This window comes from Oryx dammah, unplaced genomic scaffold, assembly GCF_014754425.2.
Source record: "Oryx dammah isolate SB20612 unplaced genomic scaffold, SCBI_Odam_1.1 HiC_scaffold_27, whole genome shotgun sequence".
Lineage (NCBI taxonomy): Eukaryota > Metazoa > Chordata > Mammalia > Artiodactyla > Bovidae > Oryx > Oryx dammah.
In genome coordinates this window covers 56,220,696-56,237,976 of record NW_024070211.1, presented here as the reverse complement: position 1 = coordinate 56,237,976, position 17,281 = coordinate 56,220,696, and the positions used below count along the sequence as shown (strand labels likewise).

The following is a 17,281-nucleotide window of genomic DNA, read 5'->3' as shown; positions in this document are numbered from 1 at the left end:
GATGCCTGCACACGATGGGTTTCCTCCCAGCAACCAGCTGCCAGTCATAGTGACTCACACTCTTTACCTACAGGTATCAAACCTGAACAAGAAGAAAGAATGTGACCTTGTCTTTTAAACAACCATTATGTGCACAACAGGTTCCAGGCAAAGAGTCCCACAAATTCTTGGGTATGCAATAAATCCTATTAGGGAAGCTCAACTGGGGTGGGGTACAGCTGCAATTTTATGTCACAAGCTCATTATTTGTACGAGCTGATCTGCAGTAGAGGAAGGGCTTGCACCTGTGGGTCGAATGGGGGTGTGTGCAGGAACCCTGGCTTACCGCCTCCATTCTGGGACCGCTCCACCCACGTGAATGTGATCGCCCCTTCCCGGCAGCTCTCGCTGAAGCGCAGCAGGAACGTCCCGGGCTGTTGGTCCTTCAGCAGGGCTCGCTCTCGCTCCTTGCTAATAAAGCCCACGATACACCTGGATGCGGAAAGGGATCAATGGAGGCACTCTGAGGTTCGGTCATGACCCTATAATTTTCCTGCTCACTTACCAACCAAGATGACTACAACGTGACAAGAGAACACAGGATAAAAATGTATTGACTATTTTAGATGCTTTAAAATCTATTTCACTGACACTTCAGGAATCATTTCAGTCATACATATATATGCTTAACTCCCCCAAAACCTGATTAACCTGATGCCAATAGATGATCAATAAATACTTTCTGGAGTAATGAGCCTTTCATTTTCACTTGGTGATTGAAAATGTCTGAATTTATTTATCTTTTACAGTGAAAAGGAAAGCTCAGACAATCCATTTTCATATTCTTAACTTCTGACCAAGTTAAAGTCTTTGCTGAAATCTCAACTGACCCTGGGAATAAATTAGAAACAATTTACTGAGTTGGGCTTCCCTGGTGGCTCAGTTGGTAAAGAACTGCCTGCAATGGAGAAGATGCACGTTCGATCCCTGGGTCAAAAAGACCCCCTGGAGGAGGGAATAACAACCCACTCCAGTATTCTTGCCTGGGAAACACCAAGGACAGAGGAGTCTGGTGCGCTATAGTCTATGGGGTCATAAAGAGTTGGACACAACTGAGCGACTAACATTTTAAACTTACTGTGTTAAAAACAGCTTTTTCTTCCTTACTGGGAGGCAACAAAAAAGATGCTCAAGAAATTTTTGTACAATGAACGCATGCATGGCACTCAGGGTTTTTAAACTCAGCTTTGAAAATGGGGATATGTGTGTACCCATGGCTGATTCATGTTGAGGTTTGACAGAAAACAGAATTCTGTAAAGCAATTATCCTTCAATAAAAAATTAATTAATTTAAAAATGCATATACATTTATTATGGAAGTATAAGTTTAATCTTATGCGGGCCCACTAATGAATCCCTGAAGGGACAGCCTGTAAGCATCTGTTTCAGTGGGATGCTCACAAGTCTCGCCAAATAATGAAGTCTGTCTTGGTCAGGACTATCTCAGCCTTGCAGTAACGGAGGCTGTACTCAACATATGCTTCAAAAATACATCTATCTGTGGCCCTTACCCGTCATTCCAGAGAGCAAGCAGGTGTTTTTTAATGAGTTCAAGGATGCTTTCGATCCAAAGCCAGAACGGAAAATTTTTATCATTTATATTTTCCTGCCAAGTAAATAGATGCACACATTAGAAACCAAGAAATCCCAAACTCTGACTTCTCCTGTCTCCTCCTACCCTCAGATTTAGTTTGCAAAGACTGCCCAGCTGCCAAAGTTAGCATTGTCTCCTACAGAGCTGTCCCTCCCCTTCTTATCGGCTTTCAGACACCCAGTTCTCCACTTCCTGAGCCAGACTCTGCTTCCCTCTCCAAACGTTAGTGACCCAGCCAGGGCATGACCTCTCGGGTGATCACAGTGGCTTCCCACTGCTGAACTCCCGTAGCTCGAGCTTGTCAGCACTGTCTGGTGACCCTTGTAGGGTCTGATTATCACCCCCCTGAATTGGGCCCCTGCTTGAGTAGGCTCGGGGACAGTCATCTGGCCCACGGGCTGTCCACGCCGGCACAGAGCACACGTTACTCACGGATGGGGCTAACATGCTGCCAAGCCAGGGCCCAGTGTGAGCAAACAGAGGACTCATTTCGGATGTGAGAGAATGTTATCATACAGACAGGTGCTTCCTGTCAGACTCACACTTGGAGCCTAACCTTCGCGCTGAAGGAAAGTAAACAACTTGTCCTAGGGGTTCCGTGGGCTAGAGGAACCTGCCAAAGCAAGCATGGCACAGCCAGCACCGTGTTGAGAAATCCAAGAACCCTACAGAGAGCAGAAAGCACTCAGAGTGTAAATCCGAGACAGCACCCACCTTACAGAACCTAGTCCATGGAATCAGACCATCGGGGCCGGCGTTGGGGCCTAAACAAATAAAAACAAAGTTTTTCAGGAACTGGGAATCAATTCTGAAGCTCTGGCTGGGCTGATGGCTCTTGTATTTGCTCTCAAAGAGCCAACACTCAACCAAGGCAGGGTGTATGTACACGGTCAGTAGTCTCAGATCACTAACACTAACTGCCCGTGCTTTCTGGAGAAGCCTAGGGTGGTGCCTCCCTGTGCAATGTCACTTGCCATTCCTCCCTCTCCTTCCTTACCAGGCTCCTCTCCCAGTGACCCTGCAGAGTTTTTTTCAAGTGCAAACTAAGACCAAGAATCACTTGCAGGTGATCGATTTAACTGACACAACTTTATAAGCTTCTTTTAGATATTAATTAGGTATTTCTCTCAGCCCTCCTCCAAATAGGACACAGGCTCAGGGAGGCCAATCAAAAGGCAAGTGAGAGAAATGAAAGGGGAAGGAAGACTAGGGGTCACCATCTACACAAACCAAAGCGGCTGAGCCATGAAAAGTGGGGAGACTGACACCGCTCTTCACAGAGAATCACAGATAAGCCATTACAGGCAGGAAGGGTATCTGTCTAAACTCTCAGCAAACAAGGGAATGGAATAAGGCGACTCCTTACTTCTTACTAAATTGCACAAGACCCCCACTGTGACAGCCACATGCCCAAGAGAGGACACTGTGGAGAGCTATCCAGTTTAGGAAAAGTCTACTGATGCCTGCAGGACATGCAGCTCTGCTGTACAGAAAGCAAATCTGGGAAAAAAGCCATCTGTGGATTTAAAAATAAATAGTTCAGATATTCCCATTCATTGAAGATCTGACCTCGAGACTGGTGGGTCTTAGATTTGCTTAGTGTAGAAGACTAATAAATCCATGACATTAGCTACTGAAAGGGAATTCTCTTATCTTGGTCTGGACCCTGCCCATCAGGCGGTGCTGATCATGGGTGTCCCCTGATGTGGACAGTGTCTCCTCCCATTTGGGCCACCTGACATAAGAGACCTGGGTGTGTGCTGGTGGGTAGGTGGCCCCAGGGCCTGATTCTTCCAATATTGGGGGCTTACTTTTTTCTCCCCAAGGTTAATCAGACTTCATCTTTCTCAGACTTCACCTTTCTCCAAGAATTTATTTTAGCCACAACTAATATATTTTACATAACTCAGAAATCTTTCCCTTAGGAGCCTTGCTCAGAAATGTTAATATGAGATAATGAGAAAATGATTCATTTAAATCTTCTATCAAGTCAGCATCTCCTTCTAAAGTGAGGCATCTCTCTCACTTAGCTATAATAAATGGCAGCTGGAAAAGCCAATAGATTTGTAACACTCTCCTGCCTTGAAGATGAAGAGCAAAGTGGGGAAAGGAGAAGTCAAGATATTTTTTATGAATTCTGACTGTTGGTCACATAAAAAGTGAATATGCTCATACCAAGAAGTTTCTCCCCCAGCATGTTCAGCTGGTCCACATTGAGACCTCTTTTGGTGACAGAAGAAAACTGCCAGCTCAGCACCTCTGAAAGCTGAGACCATCGTGCACAAGGTGGGTTCAGGAAGAAGGACAGATTCTAGAGAGAAAACACCGAGAAGCTAAAAGCCACTGATGAGTCACCAGTCACAAGCTCAGCATTGAAACACGGATCTGTGCCAAAGTTTAGTTCTAGTCTATGACACACATATTTTCACAGCAGAAGAGAAATAGTTCTATTTGCAGACTCATATCTGTGCATTTATCTACTCACTAAAATTTAACTCCCAAATCAATATTCGTGGCACTTTGGCACTCATTTGTGGACATACCCAGGCACAGAGCCGTGAAAACTTTGAGTCACCAAACATGTATGTTTCCGGTTGAAGTCAAACAAAGCTATGCTCTGCCTTCCTGTTTCGGCTCTCACACTACACCCAAGTGTCTTCTTTGAGATCTGTTTAATGCTGTGGTCTTTGCATTTCTGTAGGTTTTTTTGCTGGTGATTTCATTTTTAAATAAGCCCCTCAAAGGCGAGCTGAAGTGCTGTCTAGTGTTCCTAAATGCCTTAAGGAGCAAATGCACATGATATATAAGTTTTGTTCAGACTGAGTTATAAAGCTGTTTGCCATGAGTTCGATGTTAATGAATCAACAAGTATGTTAGATAAGGGATCTTTGAACAAAACAAGGTGATGTATTGATCTGCAGATGCAAGGGTTTTGCCAGAGGCTGACGGGAACCCATATTTCCCTTAGGCACAGTGATTCAGTATCCACTAAATCAGTGTTCACAGTGACTTCAAAGAACCTAAGTACAGTGAATAACTGGAATCAATTGTAACTAATTGACCATGAGTATCTGCATTCTTAAGAACAGAGCCTACTTGTTTAGCAAGTGTACACATTTTTAAAAAAACATAACACAAAATCATCTGTTGCCCAAGCTTATTTACATGGAAGGAAAATCATAATTTTTAATTTCTAGTACATACACATGCTTTTGGAATGCTTCGCTATTCCAGAATTACTCAGCTCCTTAGCAATGAGTTGAGTTGTGCCACTTTTCCCCCAACATCTGGCCCATACAGGCTCTTTCAAATATGCAGAACTAGAGCAGGGGGGGCTTTTTAAACCCTGGTATGAAAGTAGATGTGTTTTCCTTACCCGGGGTTCTGCTACCAGCATGTTGTACCACAGGATAGAGGCCCAGCCACTCGGGAGCTGACTGACATTGGAGATCACCACGACGGGTAGAGAGGTCGTCTACAAGATGACAAAGACCTTGAAATCCTCGGAATCCCAGAAACAGTACCTGCAGACCACTATGCAGCCTCACAGACTAACAAGGAATCCTATGTACATTTGCATATATTTTATTCTTGAAAATTAAGAATGTAAAGGTACAGTCTTTGGTTTTTAGTTGAATTTATCTTTGACATATATTTTCAATTAAGAAATAAAGGTCAAAGCTTCATATAAAAAAATTAACACAGGACATCTCAACTGGAACATCTGGCTTACTGGAGCGTCCCTTGTGGCTCAGCTGGTAAAAAAATCCACCTGCAATGTGGGAGACCTGGGTTCGATCCCTAGGTTGGGAAGATCCCCTGGAGAAGGGAAAGGCTACCCACTCCAGTTTCCTGGCCTGGAGAATTCCACGGACTGTACAGTCCATGGGGTCGCAAAGATTAGGACACAACTGACCAACTTTCGCTTCAAACAAAGGTTAACCTAGATCTCTGGCAGACTGAACCATGAAATTAGCATTGAGACAGCAATGGCTGAAAACAGCAGTCTTTTTTTTAACAATCAGATAAGTATGTCTAAAATAAAAATACATGCATCAGTTTAAAGTAAAAATAAAGTTTCCCATTTCTGGGACATGTAAGTCCTACCTCCAGGTCAATGACCAAACCAGGCTGGCACAACTGGGTTTCAAAACTAAGAGAGTGAAGCTCTTCAGTGACGATGAGAGGACCCTTGAAAAAGAAAACGGGAAAAAAACAAATACAGTGATTCGTTCACTGATCCTGCAATTAGCAAGAAACTACTAAGCATTTTAACAAGCTCCAGAAAGCATGAACTCAATCAGGCACAATTTAGAAGATTCTAGCTTTTAATAATCTATCCCAGATTTAATTATCCCAAGTATCTCAGTGTTCTCTCAAAGACCAGATTTCTAATATTCTGGCAAGGGTTATGGATCAAGGGGAAAAAAATGTCGATAGGGAAATAGCAACCTCTAATGAGTTTATTCACAACCTAAGGCTTCCCGGCCCTCAGTCCCCTCTGCCCACCACGGACCCGCCTGGTCTGGGCTGCACACCTCAGGCTGACAAGGGGTGGAAAGTGTACACATGTTCCAAGTGTGTTTATCTACCAGGAGAGCAGATTTGCATAAGCCTGGCAGGTTATAAAGTGCCTTGGTTGGTTTGGGTAGAAAGATTATTGTGTTCCCAGTGCCTTCATACACATTATCTAATGTGAGCCTCACAACAACCTTAGAACCAGAGAGGTGTGACTCCATTCCTGCTCCTGGGAGAGGAAATTAAGCCCCTAGCTGGTTACTGACAGTCAAGATCCAAAAATGAGGGCTGGTCAGGCCCAGGCGGGCACCTGTCCCACAGCTCCACACGCCCTCTGCTGGTTGTGGTAGGGAAGGACAGAGTGCTATGCAGGCACAAAGAACAAAACCCGACCAAACCAAAGCAACTCCAGCCGTTCTGTCCTCTGCCCATGGTTCATATCTGAATGAACATAGCTCTTCAAGGACAAGCTGTGACGAGGGGGCTGACAGAAGGATAATGGCACTGGACAGGGCACACACAGTTTTTGGCAGGGCAGTCATGAAGCTGGCCTCTGATTCCAGCTCTGACAATTACTCCCTGTGCACGCTTAGCTAACTCTTGCAAACTTCCTGTGGTCCAATTTCCTCACCTGTGAAATGTGAGTAACACACTAACCCACTGTACCTATTCTGCTGGGCTGCTGGTGAGGGTCCAGAAAATTCACGGGCAAAATCCCTTGACAACCAGAAAGCACAAGCACAGAGTGGTGCTACTGTTACCACATGTGCACCACGCCCCAGAGCTTGTCTGCTGCTCTCGCCTGCTGGTCTTCCCACTGCTCAGCCCTCTGTGAGCTGTCCCTGGCCACCTGGGACCCCCAGGGCCATGGAGCCAAGCTCACCGGACAGAGCTGCTAGTTAAGAGACCAGTCAGGACAGAGAAAGACTTACCTCATTAGTTCTGGCACCGGCATTTTTTTGTTCTTTCAGTTGCTACAAAAAAAAAAATCTTAGTAAATAGCTATATAGTAATCCTCAAAGTTGCTCCTTCCATCTACAAATCAAAAGAAGTGGGGACTTAGAATGAAGGAGGTGAAAATATTTTGAGGATGCAGAACAGGAGGTGAAGTGACCCTTGTGGGGGTTTATGAGGTGGAGGGGGGGTGCCTTTTCCCAGCGTCCTGATACCCTGCAAATACCGCAGGGTTCAGAAGGAGCCAGGGAAGTGGAATGCTGCTCCCTCCCCTGGGCAAGCTTGTCCTGAACCATCCCCATCACCTTCCCCAGCTGTGCCATGCTCCCCAGGCTTTGGGCACAGCTTCTCCCACCTCTACTTCCCTCAGGAGAATCTCCCAGACTGGCCTAGTGTCTCAAGCCTCTCAGACCATCCTTTGAAAAGGTCTTCAGTCATGTAGGTTTTAAGGAAGCAACTCGGAGCCCCTGGAACAGCTCTGGACACCCTCAGACTCCTGGTTTGCACCAAGGCTCTTACTTAAGGTCCAGCTTCCTAACCATGAGTTTGCAGGCTTATGAGATGCCTGCCAGTGAGAAAAAGGGTGCCTTGAATCTCCCTGCAGGTTCCAGGCCAAGAAGTGCATAGGGCTCAGCACCAACACATCTGCAGAATACCTGCTAGCCCCAAATCTCCAGGGAGAGGGGAGAAGGCACCACCCGTATAAACTCCTCTGCTGGTTTCCACTGCCCGGTGCCCGGGCCTACTCCTCTGGAGATAAAGCAGTCGAGACAGTGTTTGCAGGCAAGACCCCAGGAAGGAGATGGTGATGAAGGGACCCAGGAGAGACCCCTGGGGTCTGCCACACTTGGAGGGGGGGAAGCACCAGTCAGAACGTGGGGGAATAACGACCTTCAGGAAAATTCCAAGAGTCTAGAGTGAGTGATCACTGAGGTCGTCGAGGGACCACACGCAGAGAGCTTGTGTGCACAATGGTTTATGGAATATTTTACTGAGCTCACTTCCCCCTAAAGAAGGTATGTCTGAGAGAGAGAGAGGCAGAAAGAGAGAGTGAGGAGCCCTGGGATAAGGAGAAGGAGCCAAGATTCCCAGAGTGCTGCTGAAGTCACCAGCCACAAACTCTAGAAGTCTCCTCCCAGGGAGACTTCCCTCTACATCACATATGGGACAGAGTGCCAGTCCATTGCAAATAAGTCCTGATAAGCCAGACACAGCAGAAAAGGGGGAGATGGGTCTCCCTACCAGGTGTCGGAATTCTGCCGCCAGACTCCCGTTGGTGGACTCTTCCATGTTCATCACCTTCGTGTGAGTGCCCAGAATGTTGAACTTCCTAAACCTAGACAACACAGGCAAGGGATACTTACAAGGCTGGGAACTGTTAAAGCAACGCATAAACAAAGCAGAGAGCAAACCAGAGTGCAAAACGTACCCTTTTACTGTATTTCTCTCATTCACATCTCTGCAAGAAAACAAACAAACAAAACAATGTAATCATACATGTGTATTTAAAATGTGAAATTCCCATTCACAAACATACAAAAGTATAAGATCAATAACCAATAAATCTATACCCATGGGTTTTCTTCCCTATCATTCACTCAGTCCCTCAATTAACCCACACCAGCACTGCCAAGTTTTGCTGGGTGACCTTGGGCAAGTAAACTGAGCCTCACCTTTCCTCTTCTGTACATCCTGCTAGCAGCACCGACAACACAGCACACCGGGAGGAGGAAACTAGTTAACGAGTAAGGAGAGCACAGACACCCTCAGGAATGTAAGCCTGAGTTATCACAACTTATGAGCAGTTACTCCCTCTGCAAGAGGCAATGAGCTAAGCCCTGGGGACTGAGCAGAGAGCACTGCTCTGGGCTACAGAACTCAGAGGACCCTCCCAAGAGACTGCTCAAGTTTTATTTTTGCTCTTTATTAGTTTTAATGCTTTCATGAAAGTACCTGAATAGTCAATTATTTGGGGAAACTGCCAAGTTTTAAATCTGAGGTTAAAATTTTGAGAGACCAGAATCATATAAGTTCAGCGATAATGTTGTCATATTCTGGACAAATAATGTATGTCAGGGGCAGGCGAAGGTCAGAGACCATTAGTGCACGCCCAGTTAAATGAGTTAGCTTCCTTTCCTGTCCCAACTAGCCATGCAATGCTTCTGTGGCTGATAATCACTGTCAGCTATGACAGTGACCGATTTCCCTGTCAAAACTAAGAAGAAAACTCAGAACTGGAACAGACAGAAAAGACAAAAAGGCAAGAACAAACCAAAAGAGATACTAAGTTAAGCAGACTGTGACAAAACTGCAGTGGCCACAAAATTCTCTGCAACTCTTCCTTTAAAGACACAGAACATATTTCCTTGTCCCTTGAATTTCAGGGGACTTTGACTTGCTTTTCCAGACATGATGGATGGGAGCAGTGCTGTGCAAGTTCCAAGCCTAGCCTAATAGGCCCAGCATGCTGCTGCTTAGACCCACTTGGACCACCACTGCCATGTGAGAAAGCCCAGGCTGGCCACTCTGACAGCCCCACAGAGAAGGGCCCAGCTATCCCAGCCAAGACCTCGGACATATAATGAGGTCACGCTAGACTACCCAGCAGCAACCAGGCCAGCTCAGACTAGAAGGACCACCCACAGTCCACAGAATAATAGAAATAATAAGTTTCTGAGTTTAAGCCACTAAGCTTTGAGGTTATCTGTTATGCCGCAAAAGCTAACTGATACACAGAAAAAGCAAAGAAAATGGGAGGAAAACAAAGGTACAAACAAGAGAGGGCTATAGTTACAGGAATAGAAAGAGACAAAAGCCAGAGGAAGTGACTTGGAGTATCATAAACGGTTTTGAAACTTAGTAAACACACCAACAAAAGCATGAACTATATCAAGGGGGGATGGTAGGGGCTAAGCCATCTTGTTGCTTAATGTAAGTGCCTAGGTCACTGCTAGTTTGGGTTCAGGGTCTAAGGACAAAACAGGATAGACCTGCTCCATTTAGACCTCTTGAGAGCCTGCCCATTCCTGGGTCCCTACTGTTCAGAAGAGACAAGTGTAAAGCCAGCAGGCTCCATACATGCCCCTCAAAATGTCGTCAGTTTCACTCCAGAAACAAGCCCACACTGGCCGAAGAATCAGGTGGCCTGGAGCCTGACCAAGTGCCCCTTCTCTGGGGCTGGCCTAGTTGAGGTGGTAGCTGCTTGGAACAAGCACATACGCATAAAATGCTCTCACACTTTTGTTCATTTGTTGTCTAAAAAGGCACACTGATACCAGCTCTTAGAGAAAGTTCCCAAGACCCAGGAATTACTGATTTAAATCTGCTGGAATCACTAACAGCCCCGCTGCATCAGTCCATGTTTGGTTAACAAAACCAACATTTCAATAGTATATATATCTTTGATAATATTAGAGATATCTTACTTGTCAAATAAGACTTTGACTTTCAAGTTATAATTCAGCTCTTGCAACTTCACCAGCAGCCTGAAAAGAAAAATAAAAGTCATAATTACTTTAAAAAATTATCTATTACAATTTATTTATTACGCCAATTCCACATTGATAAACATTTCAACAACCCCTACCCCATCCAGTTTTTGGTTATTACAAACAATGAAATTGACATCCTTGTGTGTCTACTTGGATTTTTTTTTTAAGTGTATTTGTAGGATAAATTCCTAGCTGTGAAGTTGCTAGGACAAAACTGTAATATTAAATTCTGACAGCAAGGAACAGATTTTATATTCCCACCAAACGTAGTGAGGGCACCTGCTTCCCCATTTTGCCTCCCCAATGCTGGGGTTTATCAAAATTTCTATTTGGGGCTAATTCTGTAGGTAAAAAATGGGCTTCCCAGGAGGCTCGGCACTAAAGAAACTGCCTGCCAATGCAGATGTAGGTTCGATCCCTGGGTTGGGAAGAGCACCCGGGGAGGAAATGGCAACCTACTCCAGTATTCCTGCCTGGGAAGTCCCGTGGACAGAGGAGTCCAGAGGGCTACAGTCCATGGGATCACAAAGAGTCAGACACGACTGAGCAACTAAACAACAACAGAGGTAAAAAATAGCAAACTTTACCCTTTATCAAAACTTGTATCTAATGCTTAACCTGTTGGGAGAAAATTAAAACTCTGACCCATAATCAGGAAAATGAGGGTCATCTCTCTAACCACTCCAGGCAGTGTGGAAAGACGGAGGGACCGAGCCCTGGGCTGCGACTCCAGTGTGTTTCTGTTCTGACGAGCTGGAGGCCCAGGGAAGAGCCCCTCACTGGCTGGCTCCCTTTAGTCACGCACGTGATGGGATGAGATCACTCCCCTTGCCAGCTTGCGTTCTGCGACCTCATGGGTGTCAGAGTCTGGTGCTGTAGCACTGGTAGCCAAGACGCAGCACCTGTGACCTAACGCAGCAGCACCGTGGAAAAATGACCAGGGCCGACTCTGAAGATAAGTCCAGCTCTTCTGAGTCCAGCTGCTCGTCAGTAGAGGAAAAGCTATTAATAAATGAATGCAGCCATGCAACCAAAGAAAGTAAAGCTGGACACTGTCGTATGGAAACATTTCTACAATTTATTACAAAGGAGAAAAATAGTCTGCCAAACAACAGAGAGCAGAACTCTGGTTTCTAAAAATGAAATATATCATATCATATATACTTTCACAAGTCTATGCATGAAAAAACACATGTATATAAAAGTACAATGTATTTATTTATATATTCATGTAGACATGGACAAAATTCTGGGAGGACTGACACCAGGCTGCTTACTATGGTAGTCTACAGATACTGAGATCACAGACAACTTTGAGAATCTGACGAAGGTTATACACACACTCACCAGAAAAATGTACCAGTCATTTACACACACTGCATCCATTTCAGGGGGAACATAAAGCTCAGGTTATAGGCTCATGCTCAAGAGGGGATGAGGCTGCTGGGAACTTTTACTCTCTACCATGTGCAGTTCTGCAATTTTGAATTGCTATTTATAGTAAACATTCATTATACCTATAACTGGAAAAAATTGTGGTGTGTGTGTGTGTGTATACACACATCTTTGTTATATTTCTAGTTGAACAGAAAAGACTCTTAGATATTCTAAGTAAGAATTCATATTAAAATACCTACTGCAAAATTACTTCCTCTAAAGCACCCTCCTATATAACCATGTTGTGGAAGGAAGCTGGGTCACAAACTCTGTGATAGGACATGTGGAAAGAAAGTGAAAGTGAAAGTGTTAGTCGCTCAGTCAGGCCCAACCCTTTGAGACCCCATGGACTGTAGCCCTTCAGGCTCCTCTGTCCATGGAATTCTCCTGGCAAGAATACTGGAGTGGGTTGCCATTTCCTTCTCCAGAGGATCTGCTCAACCCAGATGAACCCAGGTCTCCTGCATTGCAGGGAGATGATTCTTTATCATCTGAGCCACCAGCAAAGCCCTAAGGAGGTGTGGGGGTTCCATCTTTTCTTTATTACCTCAGTTTCACAGTGAATTGGACTCCAGTCTTCAAGACCAATGGCCTCTGAGGGTGAGTTGGCATGCAAGGCTGTCTTTCCACCACAAATGAGCTGTAAATACCCAGCAAAGGATATATTAGCATTTCCATTAAAGTTGAGGCAGTAAAGTTATTTTCCCTAAGGAGGAGAGGGGGCTTAGAGGGCACAATCTAAAAAACAGTTGAAAAACTTCTAACCAATTGGATGAATAAACTGAAGTTTTACAGTCGATAAAGACATCCCCAAGTCTAACAGATGCACTCAACAAAATCAGTAATTGCAAAGAGCTGTGATACTCTTCAACAATAAAAATTCTCAACTGGATTCTCTTCATTTACAAATTTAAGAATCAAATTTGCTCACTGACCAGTGTGGTGACCATTTTGCAACATACGCAAATATCAAATCACTATTGTTGTATAACTAAAATTAATATAATGTATCTATCAATAATATCTCAATTTGAAAATAAAAAACAGAAACAAAAACAAATTTTACTATAGTTGAAAATGAACCAAGTAGCATACTGCTTACCACCATGCTTTGAAACTTACATTTTAAACATCCTTTGGAAAACTGCTATTCTAATTAAAATTGTTTAGCAATATTTTTTACCTAATAAACATTTCCAAATATTAATTTTAATTAAAAAAAAAAAGAATGAAATCTGCACTCCAAAACCCAAGTAAATGTCCTTGATTATTTCAAAATCAAGCTAGAGAGTAAAAGTTGAGTGCATCAATTTCAAAATCCAACATTTGGGCATTCCTGTCTGGACATTAGCCACAGGGAACAGAAGACACTTTTATTATGTCAAGTTAGCATTTAAAAACTGCAATATGAACTCTACTCTTCTACTCAGGGCCATTTATGACCTCCTAAGCGCACTGGGAACACCTAGCCCTGGGTAAGGCATTACATAAGGCCCTGGTGGCAGAAGATGATAGAGGCACGTCTCTGTCTACGAAGACCTTCTGATTTGCAGGAAAGATAACAGAAATGCATAGATGATGATACAACCAAAATCCAAAACAGGAGAATAAAGAATGAACTGTGCAACTCTGGAAGGGAGACAGCATCTGCCCAGGAACTCTGGCAACAGTTTCATGATGGGATATACGCAGAAACATTGAGGATGCAGGTTCTCAATGAGCTACCAGAGAAGAAAGCTCTGAGGCAGAGGAAATACTGTTGGGAGAGGCATGGAGACGCAAAGGTCCAGGGTGGGCACAAGGTCAAGTCGGCCTGGAAATGGGGCATGTGTAGAAGCTAACGTGGAATGGCTGGTGAGGGCCAGGCTGTGGAGGTGGGGCTTGGGTGACTGCATGAGGGGCTCCCCTCAGAGTAGCAGGTGATGACAAATCAAACAGAACTCTGCTATGGCAGAGTACAGGGTCACAGGGACTAGGGAAGAAGGGGCTGGGGTGGAACCATTTGAAAAGCTACAATGTAAGAGTTCAGTAGAGAGCTTGAAATATGATGAGACCACGGAATAGGAAAGAGAGGGCAAATACAAGTTAGCCTCAACAGGTCTCGTCACAGGCTGGCCAGGGAGAAGGAGACAGGTCACCAGAGTAGGAGGTCACAAGAAAAACAAGCCCTTGGCATAAACAAGGGATTCAGGAAGACCTGGTTCAGGGAAGCCATAAACATTTTTACATATCCTATTAAACCCTTCTAAATTATCTGAATTACCACAAAATTTCCCTCTGGGTAAAATAACTGCAAAAGGTGCAAAAACATCTTGCTCAAGTTACCTCTGAATGAGCTGCTGGAAGAGGCTGAAGGTGCGGTCCCATAAGGCTTGCTTGTTTTTGGTGATGGGGTCATGTTCATAGGTGTATTTCTGTTCCAACTCTTCAAGCTTTTTAAGCTGCTGACGAACTTGCTGCAGACTCTCTGCCACTATAGTGAACCTGGGAAGGTACAAGCCACGGAGTCTTCATCAGAAATAGCCCCAAAGCAGTCTGGATTCAGAGAATCATGGAGACCAACAAGCACTGTTTACAGACAACACGTGATGTTATGTGCCCAGCTCTGCAGTGCAGGAAGAAACAGAGAACAAATCTTGTCTTGGTGTAAAGTGAAAGTGTTAGTTGCTCAGTCGTGTGAACTTTGTGACCCCATGGACTGCAGCCCTGCCAGGCTCCTCTGTCCATTGGATTTCCCAGGCAAGAATACTGGAGTGGGTAACCATTCCCTTCTCCAGGGGATCTTCCTGACCCAAAGATGAAACCTGGGTCTCCTGCCTTGCAGGCAGATTCTTTACCATCTGAGCTACTAGGAGTCGTTATTTGTGAGAAAAAACTAACACGCACTGAATGATTACAGCCTAAATAAAAACACCTCTGCATCCCACAGAGATGGACCTAAGGAGAGATGGGGGCAGGCGGGGGGAGTGGAAGCTTCTAGGGCAGTGATCCCCAACCTCTGGGGCCTAATGTCTGATAATCTGAAGTGGAGCTGATGTCATAGAAATAAAGTGCATGGTAAAGGTAATGCGTTATTGAATCATCCTGAAACTATCCCCCCAACCTTGTCTGTGGAAGAACTGTCTTCCAAAAAACCAGCCCCTGATGCCAAGAAGTTTGGGGACTGCTGTCTAGTGAATCTTGGACTTCAGCTGAGTTATGAGATAATTGGGACTTAAAGGCACAGGGTAAAGGGGGCGAGGTGCCGAGGGACGGGACACGAAAAGGCAGACACTCTAGGAGGTGATGTGGTGGCAGTGAGGGGCCCCTGCAGATTTTATACCAGGGCAGTGACACAGTGCAGGGAGGAGCAAGAGGGAAACCTGGAAGCAAGGCAGCAAGGCAGAGGGGGGATGCGAGGTGGCTTAGGAGCAGACGAGGGGGCAGGGGTCACTGTGTCACTGAACTGAAAGGAGAGGAAAGGTGCATAACCTAATCATTATCAGACACTCAAAATATATGTATAAACCAAGGAAGAAAGCTACCGACTCCTCTCAGGCTCCTCCATCCTGACAGTAAACCAAAGGTGATGGAGCCTCTGAGCTATGTCGGACTGTGGAAGTCCTGGCCTGCAGTGATGATAAGAGCATCAACTCCCCAGTGAAAAACATCTCCTTTGGTTGGTGTTCTCATTCCTTGAATTCAGGTCACAGCCGAGAGCAAAGCCCATGGGTGTGAAATGAGAGGCAGGATAACAATGGCAGGTGGGCGTGTTCTACAAGGATTCTAACCCAGTGATTCCCAATCCTGTTTGGGTCGAGGGACACAAGAAAATGCTGACAATTCTTGCACAGCACAGCGGGGGACAATGGAAGGCATTCATATCTCCACAAGAGACTCCATGTGGCCTAAGACGACCATAGGGGCTCTAGACAGCAGGGACCTCAGCGGGCTCCCGGGTAGGGGGCTGGGGGGAACAGCAATCCAGAAAGTCATCTCATGAGATCTTTGGTCCTTGGGCCCTTCAGAGCTGTTTCAAGCCACCACCCACTCCTACCCACTGATTCTACTTCTTCCATCTGGTCTGCTCAGATCTGTCGGACTCTGCTAATACTTTCAGTTCAGTTCAGTTGCTCAGCCATGTCCAACTCTTTGTGACCCCATGGACTGCCCCACGCCAAGCTTCCCTGTCCATCACCAACTCCCAGAGCTTGCTCAAATTCATGTCCATCAAGTCAGTGATGCCATCCAGCCATCTCTTTCTCTGTCGTCCCCTTCTCCTCCTGCCTTCTATCTTTCCCAGCATCAGTGTCTTTTCCAGTGAGTCAGTTCTTCGCATCAGGTGGCCAAAGTATTGGAGTTTCAGCATCACTTCTTCCAATGAATATTCAGGACTGATTTCCTTCAGGATTGACTGGCTTGATCTCTTGTAGTCCAAGGGACTTTCAGGATTCTTCTCCAACAACATGGTTCAAAAGCATCAATTCTTCGGCTTTCTTTATAGTCCACCTCTCACATCCATACATGATGGTTGGGAAAAACCATATGGTTTTGGAAAAACCATAGCTTTGACTAGATGGACCTTTGTTGGCAAAGTAATGTCTCTGCTTTTTAATATGCTGTCTAGGTTGGTCATAGCTTTTCTTCCAAGGAGCAAGCATCTTTTAATTTCATGGTTGCAATCACCATCTGCAGTGATTTTTGAACCCAAGAAAATAAAGTCTCTCACTATTTCCATTGTTTCCCCATCTATTTGTCATGAAGTGATGTGACCAGATGCCATAATCTCACTTTTTTGAATGCTGATTTTAAGCTAACTTTTTCGCTCTCCTCTTTCACTTTCATCAAGAGGCTCTTTAGTTCATTGCTTTCTGTGATAAGGGTGGTATCATCTGCACATCTGAGGTTACTGATATTTCTCCCAGCAATCTTGATTCCAGCTTGTGCTTCATCCAGCCCAGGAGTTAGCATGATGCATTCTGCATGTAAGTTAAATAAGCAGGGTAACAACATACAGCCTTGACATACTCCTTTCCCAACTTGGAGCCAGTCTGTTGTTCCATGTCCGGTTCTAACTATTGCTTCTTGACCTGCATAAAGATTTCTCAGGAAGCAGGTCAGGTGGTTTAGTATTCCTGTCTCTTTCAGAATTTTCCACAGCTTGCTTTGATCCACACAGTCAAAGGCTTTGGTGTAGTCAATAAAGCAGATGTTTTTCTGGAACTCTCTTGCTTTTTTGATGATCCAGCAGATGTTGGCAATTTGATCT

General features: G+C 44.9%; 1 protein-coding gene across 2 annotated transcripts in view; it reads right to left on the bottom strand.

The window, feature by feature from the left end:
- STAT1 (signal transducer and activator of transcription 1) overlaps positions 1–17,281 on the bottom strand; it is a 38,887-nt gene that overhangs the window by 8,727 nt on the left and 12,879 nt on the right. For both annotated transcript variants that reach the window (XM_040228909.1, XM_040228910.1), the window contains 12 exons: positions 14,359–14,517; positions 12,581–12,673; positions 10,531–10,590; positions 8,535–8,564; positions 8,348–8,441; positions 7,084–7,125; positions 5,741–5,824; positions 5,010–5,108; positions 3,809–3,944; positions 2,348–2,397; positions 1,551–1,645; positions 326–471 (listed from right to left, as the gene is read on the bottom strand). In XM_040228909.1, coding sequence (XP_040084843.1) covers positions 326–471; positions 1,551–1,645; positions 2,348–2,397; positions 3,809–3,944; positions 5,010–5,108; positions 5,741–5,824; positions 7,084–7,125; positions 8,348–8,441; positions 8,535–8,564; positions 10,531–10,590; positions 12,581–12,673; positions 14,359–14,517 — 1,088 coding nt within the window. The remainder of the gene's footprint in view (positions 1–325; positions 472–1,550; positions 1,646–2,347; positions 2,398–3,808; positions 3,945–5,009; positions 5,109–5,740; positions 5,825–7,083; positions 7,126–8,347; positions 8,442–8,534; positions 8,565–10,530; positions 10,591–12,580; positions 12,674–14,358; positions 14,518–17,281) is intronic.